This window comes from Herpailurus yagouaroundi, unplaced genomic scaffold, assembly GCF_014898765.1.
Source record: "Herpailurus yagouaroundi ecotype Mexico unplaced genomic scaffold, PumYag 180, whole genome shotgun sequence".
NCBI classification, from domain to species: Eukaryota; Metazoa; Chordata; class Mammalia; order Carnivora; family Felidae; genus Herpailurus; species Herpailurus yagouaroundi.
The window spans coordinates 930,269-938,552 of NW_024412411.1; the positions used below are offsets into that span (position 1 = coordinate 930,269).

Here is an 8,284-nt window from a genome sequence, read left to right on the forward strand (position 1 = left end):
AGACCAGAACCTTGTTTGTCTAGTTCACCATTACAGCCCAGTCTTGGCACCATGTGTGGGTGTGTGAGTGTGTAAATACTTAAGTGAGGGTACTTTCATTCATATGCCTAGAATCAAAACACAAAAATAAAAATAAGCTCTTCTTATTTCATAGGGGTATGAACAACTAGATGGTACTTAACTATAATTCTGTTAAAAAAAATAATTCAAAAATAGTTACAAAAGGGGTCCAGAGGGAAGAAACAGGTGGCCACACTGAGTGTAGAGTGCCTGTACCACTCTCCTCCAGCTTTGTGAGATCATTCACTACAAGACAGGAATGAGCTTTGCCCACCCTTATTTTACTAGCAGAGAAACCAAGGAGTGCAATGCCTGAGGCTTGAGGCAAAAGGCTATTAATGGGGACAATACGTAGGTCCTGCACAGAGACAGGGAAAATCCTTGCACTCCCTACAGGAAATGCAGTCTCCCGTTTTTCAAACAGGAATTTTTTTTTTTTTTAATTTACATCCAAGTTAGTTAGCATATAGTGCAACAATGATTTCAGGAGTAGATTCCTTAATGCCCCTTACCCATTTAGCCCATGCCCTTCCCACAACCCCTCCAGTAACCCTCTGTTTGTTCTCCATATTTAAGAGTCTCTTAAGTTTTGTCCCACTCCACTTTTATATTATTTTTGCTTCCCTTCCCTTATGTTCATCTGTTTTGTATCTTAAAGTCCTCATATGAGTGAAGTCATATGATATTTGTCTTTCTCTGAGTAATTTTGCTTAGAGTAATACTCTCTAGTTCCATCCACGTAGTTGCAAATTGCAGGGTTTCATTCTTTTTGATTGCCGAGTAATACTCCTGTGTGTGTGTGTGTGTGTGTGTGTGTGTGTGTGTGTGTGTGTGTGTATCACATCTTCACTCATCCATTGATGGATATTTGGGCTCTTTCCATACTTTGGCTATTGTTGATAGTGCTGCTATAAACATGCCCCTTCGAAACAGCATACCTGTATCCCTTGGATAAATACCTAGTAGTGCAATTGCTGGGTCATAGGGTAGTTTTATTTTTAATTTTCTCAGGAACCTCCATCCTGTTTTCCAGAGTGGCTGCACCAGTTTGCATTCCCACCAGCAGTGCAAAAGAGATCCTCTTTCTCCACATCCTTGCCAACATTTGTTGTTGCCTGAGTTGTTATTGTTAGCCATTCTGAGAGGTGTGAGGTGGTATATCATTGTGATTTTGATTTGTATTTCCCTGATGATGAGTGATGTTAAGCATTTTTTCATGTGTCAGTTGGCCATCTGGATGTCCTCTTTGGAGAAGTGTCTATTCATTTCTTTTGCCCATTTCTTCACTGGATTATTTGTTTTTCAGGTGTAGAGTTTGATAAGTTCTTTATAGATTTTGGATACTAATCCTTTATCTGATATGTCATTTGCAAATATCTTCTCCCGTTCCGTCAGTTGCCTTTTAGTTTTGCTGATTGTTTCCTTTGCTGTGCAGAAAGAAGCTTTTTATTTTGAGGAGGTCCCAGTATTTCATTTTTGCTTTTGTTTCCCTTGCCTCTGGTGATGTGTTGAGTAAGAAGTTACTGCGGCCAAGGTCAAAGAGGTTTTTGCCTGCTTTCTCCTCAAGGATTTTGATGGCTTCCTGTGTTACATTTAGGTCTTTCATCCATTTTGAGTTTATTTTTGTGTATGGTGTAAGAAAGTGGTCCAGGTTCATTCTTCTGCATGTCACTGTCCAGTCTTCCCAGCACCACTTGTGGAAGAGACTGTCTTTATTCCATTAGACAGTCTTTCCTGCTTTGTCAAAGATTAGTTGAGCATACATTTATGGGTCAATTTCTGGATTTTGTATTCTGTTCCATTGATCTGAGTGTCTGTTTTTGTGCCAGTACCATACTGTCTTGATGATTACAGCTTTGTAATACAACTTGAAGTCGAGGATTGTGATGCCTCCTGCTGTGGTGTCATAGACTCTAAGTCTAAAGTTCTCTTTTGGCCAGCAAAAGAGCAGATACAGGATTAAAGTGAGAGATGGCTAATGTCCGGGAAAAGACAAGAGTACTGAATAAGGGTCCTTGCCCCGTATTTATTCAGATCAGAAGGCTTACAAACATGATGGGGGGTGCACAAAGAGACAAAGAAACCGTGAACATTAACTTGGGGATGTGAGGGGGAAAAAGGGGATTTTGAAGAAATACAGTGTCTGGGGTTAGGGTCAACACAAAACAAAATCCTGGTGCAGGGCAGATTGGTAGATGGTTGTTAACGGCTGACAGGAGGTGCCCAGGAGGCACCGCGCCTGTTTATCTTTGCTAGCCTAGGGGATGAGACAGATAGGGTGAATAACCTCAGGGTTAACAAGACACCTTTTCTTTTGTTAACCATCTCTGCTCTGTGCTGCTTTGCCTGCAGCGCAGTGGTCCATAGTCCCGTTCACCAATTGACCTAACCTGGCCCTATCCTCCTGTGAAAGCAGCTTTCTGCTATAGTACTAAATTTGGGGTGCTTTCACCCTGAATATCTAGTCTTGTTATTCCTATTATTGGGCACCTTTGCATTGTTTCTATTTCAGGCCTTTGTCTCTCCCTCTCTATTTTGGGGGCTCTGTACCCCCTCTCTATTTTGGGGTGCCTTTGCATCTCCCTATTCCTGGCACCTCTGTGATTCCCTATTCTTGGGGTATCTTTGTACCCCCCTATTCTTGGAGTGCCAATCTGATTTACCCAAACTTGGGTGTGAGCATTTTATAACTTTGTATTTCTTTATGCTTTGTTAAGCCATTGGTGTTAGCCCGGGGGATTCCCAAGCTTATCCCCCACACTTTGGTTTTCTTTCTCAAGATTTCTTTGGCTATTTGGGGTCTTTTCTGGTTCCATACAAATTTTAGAATTGTTTGTTCTAGCTCTGTGAAGAATGCTGGTGTTATTTTGATAGGTATTGTATTGAATATGTAGATTGCTTTGGGTAGTATTGACATTTTAACAATATTTGTTCTTCCTATCCAGGAGCATGGAATATTTTTCCATTTTTTGGTATCTTCTTCAGTTTCTTTCATAAGCTTTCTATAGTTTTCAGTGTCTAGATTTTCCACCTCTTTCATTAGATTTACTCCTAGGTATTTCATGGGTTTTGGTGCAATTATAAATGCGATCGATTCCTTGATTTCTCTTTCTGTGGTTTCATGATTGGTGTATAGGAATGCAACCAATTTCTGTACATTGATTTTATATCCTGCCACTTTGCTGAATTCATGGATCAGTTCTAGCAGTTTTTTGGTGGAGTCTTTTGGGTTTCCCATATAGAGTATCATGTCATCTGTGAAGAGTGAAAGTTTGGCCTCTTCCTGGCCGATTTGGATGCCTTTTATTTCTTTGTGTTGTATGATCGCTGAGGCTAAGACTTCCAATACTATATTGAATAACAGTGGCGAGAGTGGACATCCCTGTCTTGTTCCTGACTTTAGGGGGAAAGTTCTCAGTTTTTCCCATTGAGGATGATATTAGCGTTGGGTGTTTCATATATGGCTTTTATGGTCTCAAGGTATGACCCTTCTATTCCTACTTTCTTGAGGGTTTTTATCAATAAAGGATGCTGTATTTTGTCAAATGCTTTCTCTGCATGTATTGAGAGGATCCTGTGGTTTTTGTCCTTTCTTTTATTGATGTGATGAATCACATTGATTGTTTTGTGGATATTGAACGAGCCCTGCATCCCAGGTATAAATCCCACTTGGTTGTGGTGAATAATGTTTTTAATGTATTGTTGGATACGGTTGGCTAATATCTTGTTGAGGATTTTTGCATCCATGTTCATCAGAGAAATTGGTCTATAGTTCTCCTTTTTAGTGGGCTCTTTGTCTGGTTTTGGAATCAAGGTAGTACTGGCTTCATAGAAAGAGTTTGGAAGTTTTTCTTCCATTTCTATTTTTTAGAACAGCTTCAAGAGAATAGGTGTTAACTCTTTCTTAATTGTTTGGTAGAATTCCCCTGGAAAGCCATCTGGCCCTGTATTCTTGGTTTTGGGGAGATTTTTGATTAGTAATTCGATTTTTTTACTGGTTATGGGTCTATTCAAATAGGATTTATTTTTTTTAAGTTTATTTATTTTGAGAGTAACAGAGACCATGTGAGTGGGGGAGGGGCAAGGGAGAGAGAGAATCCCAAGCAGGCCCCACACTGTCACTGCAGAGCCTGATGTGGAGCTTGAACTCACAAAACCATGAGATCATGACCTGAGCCAAAACCAAGAGTAGGACACTTAACTGACTGAGCCACCCAGGTGCCCCAAGCAGGATTGATTTTAATCTCTTAATATCCAAACACTGAGAGTCTGTGTAGGTTCCAGGCACTAGTTAAATGGCATACATTGCTTGGTGTGAGAGGGCTGAGGTTATATCTGATATATCTGGAGAAGCACAAGATTTTCCGTTTTGGGGTAGCCATGGTAGGAACTAGTCCAATTTGAAAGTATGTAATTCAATATCTGAGGGCTAACAGTGGGTCCCAGCTAGTTTGAAGGAATACCAATGTGAATAAAACATAAAGTAGGGCAGACTTCTGTGGGAAATGCTGAGAAGAAATTTCTGTTTTGAGTGCAGGCTAGACTATACCTGTGTCACTTTACATCAGATTCTTTAATACATCTAATATTCTTGTATTTGATGAACATAGTCAATTCTTTGGGTTGCTTATAAGGAAAGAATAGTGTGACATTTTAAAATGGAAATCTTATCAAATGCATTTAACCACTTCATGATCTTGATTTGTTTTTATGTTAAGGATTGTAAGAGGGGTTCCTTTCTCCTACTCTTCAGGAACTCAGTGCATCATTATCAGGTTTTTAGAAGCTGATTCCTACTTCACTGGTGTTCTGAAATAGAATACATTCTAGGTAGGGAAATAATTTCAGTGCTTGCCAAAGGTATGGATGCTAAATTGTTACGCAGATTATTTGGAACAGTTATCACATGAGTACTGACCTACATGGGAATACAGTTTCAATAGTGCCTAGACCTACCCCTTAAAACTATAGAATTAGAAATTTGGGGCATATATTTTTTAAGTAGAGACAGTATATCAGATGTTATGTTATGCACTCTCTATTCATTATTTTCTTTAATCTTTAGTGCCCTCTATGAATTAGCATTGTATATCCTCCATCAGTAGCAAGGAAATATTGAGATTCAGATATAATAACTTATCGTAACACTTTTGGAAATTATCTTTTATTAAGATAGATTTTCACATGTACCAGAGTCAAATATATGTGTCTTTTACATGTGAAACCTTCTTTTAACATATACTGCTTATTCAATTTAAGACTCTCAGAAAGTTAAAAATAAAAACAAAACCCAAACACCAACATCTGGTGACCTGGAAAAGAATAGTCACATTTCAGCATCATTATTGATACTGTTTTCTATTAACCTCCTCATCCCAGAGCACACTTCTATGGTGGTGTCCAAATGAAGAAAGACCTATGTTACATTTGATCCTTTTCTTTTATGCCTTACAGTTCAGTTAAACAGAACAGGACTGGGAAGCAAAGAGGAAGATACCCACAACCAGACTCATTTTGCCTTAATTTCTGCTGTTTAAAAGCAAAAGGCTGGTTATTAGTACACTGACTCCAACTAGCTTCACAATAGGAGAGAAATTAAAAGGATATAGAGGTATCTTACAAAACTTAGTAACAGATGTGCCTGGGTGTCCAAAATTAATTGGAATCAGAGAACCAGAGACTTGGTTTCTTCATCCCATCTTGCTAATTTGATATCTTGCTGTGGTACAGATTTCTCTTTCCAAGTTCACGTGTTAGAAAATGACCACAATCAGTGATCCCAAGTTTATTATCTCCTCAGATAAACTGGGATCCAGTTTGACTAGAGAATTACTCTGGTTGAGTTATAAGCACATGACCCAAGTGGAGCGGATTCATCAATGGGCAAGAAGGCAGGGTTATATATTAACAGTTGCTTTCATAATAATCACATGAGAAATGAACAATTCTGAGAAAATCAGCCAGGTATGGGGGGACTAAACTGTTGGTTTCTGTCTGCAGGGAGATTTTCAGGATACTAAGTTGAACATAAGGGTCAGAAGCTAAGGAAAGAAAAACCCCAAATCTGTATTCTCTGCCCAGACTCATCTCTTATACAGATACTAGTTGACTGAAACCATTAAAGCCGTTGTCATAAAATTAATCATTCCATACACATTCTTACTAGAAACTGGAAAATTAGGCAAGAATACCTTTTACAGCTTCATCTTAGAACTCTTTCTGGTGCTAGGCAAACCAAACCAGCTCTACAAATTTCTAAGGTATCCTTGAATGCTTGATCTTGAGTCATCTTGATTGCTCAAGATCTGCATGGAATTTGTGTTTATGAACCCAGTTTGGAGAGGTCAAAGAGGCAGTGTGTCAGCAAGCTCCATATTCGCTTCCGCATTTGTTTGGTCCTCAGGCCATAAATGATGGGATTAAAGGTAGGTGGGATGATCAAATACAAATCAGCTAACAGTACTTGGGTGTACAGAGGCACTGTATCCTTCCCTAGCCAGGCCACATAGATGGATGCCATCCCAGGTAGGTAGTACAGAGCCATAACCCCCATGTGGGAGCCACATGTGCTTAATGCTTTCAATTGAGCATTCTTTGAAGAGAGACCACATACTGCCTGGAGAATCAGGTTATAGGAGGCAGAAATGAAGGCCACGTCAGAGCCCACAATAATGGAGGAGCCAATCACACTGTAGAGACTACTGGGCATGGGGTCAGCACATGCCAACTTGGCCACGGCTATGTGCTCACAGTAGGAATGGAGAACCACATTGGAGCCACAGAAAGGCAGATGACTTACCATCCAACTCAGTGGAGTCATGAAGATGACAGCCCTGATGGTGATGGCCACACTCATTACCAACATCAGTTGAGGTGTGAGAATCCTCTTGTAGTGCAGGGGCTTACAGATGGCTACATAGCGGTCAAAAGCCATGGCCAGCAATAGCCCTGTCTCCACAGATGTGGCTACATGGACAAAATACATCTGAGTGAAACAAGCATTAAAGCTGATGGAGCCATCTCCTGAAGAGAAGATGCTCACCATCTTTGGTACCACAGAGGAGGCCATAACAATATCCACAGCAGCCAGTACATACAGGAAGCAATACATGGGCTCTCGTAGAGTGAAATCCATCCAGATTACGGTCATGATGAGGGTGTTTCCTAACAGGGATATGGTATACATGGCACCCAGTGAAATAGCCAGCCAAAGATGGGAAGATGGCAAACCTGGGATACCCACAAGGAAGAAGGTGGCAGGAGTTTCCACTGTGTGGTTATAGGGCATCCCCAGCATCACAGATGACACTGCTTTCCTGTTAACACATAAAATGATGTAAGAAATGGATGCAATCCTCTAAGACTTGCTCCCAGCTGTATAGTGCTAGGAGCAACTAGTGGCATTTTCAGTTCCGTTTATCCTGCTCCAACTTCCATCTCCCTCAGTATTCTTTGCCTTACTAATTTCTGTTGATTCAAATATCAGCCCATGGCCCCTTCTCCATCTCACACAGAGGCTAAATTAGGTACCTTTTTCTGAACTTTCCTTTTCTGATTTCCTGGAATCTCCCATGTTGACCTCTGAGGGATCTAAACCATTCTAATACTCTACCTATGATGTCATTGTATTCAATCAACTGTGTCTTGTTGATGGCCTTATACCAAGTGTGTGGCCCATTGCCATGGTGCCACAAGCATATTAAAAAAGATACATGTACTCATAGCAAACAGTTTCCAAAGAATGAGTGAGAAAACAGAGGAGTTTGTCTTCTATCTTTGTATGTTCAGTTCATGATACTTAATAATTATTGAATGAAACAATGAACTTCTTAAGATTCAACATGTCATATTTTATATCTTCAGTATAGTGCTTTGACAGTAGATAAATGAAGCATCCTTCTGGTTGAACAAATAGATTGATGAGTTCAGGAAAAGAAGGTCATCAGAGAGTAACATTACCACTTTCCATAGAAGATGATAAACTGTCTGGAAATATTTGTGATCCCTACCTTCCCTAATTTTCAGCATGCATTTTCTGTTGAGCTGGTTTCAATTAGTAGATTAAGTAGCTGCGGACAAAACTTAAGGGCTCCTTCATAGATGACCCCCAATAGGTTTTTATAATTCTCCAATTCATATAACTCCCTCTTCATGTTAAACCACCAAGACATTCCAAATAACAAGCTTTATCCTTTAGAAAGGAAAACACTTCCTAATGTACATA

At 39.9% G+C, this 8,284-nt stretch overlaps 1 protein-coding gene across 1 annotated transcript; it reads right to left on the reverse strand.

Moving 5' to 3' along the window:
- Positions 1-6,382: 6,382 nt before the first annotated feature.
- On the reverse strand, positions 6,383-7,372 carry LOC121039207 (olfactory receptor 52I2-like). The gene has a single exon (XM_040489139.1). The coding sequence runs from the start codon at positions 7,355-7,357 to the stop codon at positions 6,383-6,385; it is 975 nt and encodes a 324-aa protein (XP_040345073.1). The 5' UTR covers positions 7,358-7,372.
- Between the last annotated feature and the right edge of the window lie 912 nt (positions 7,373-8,284).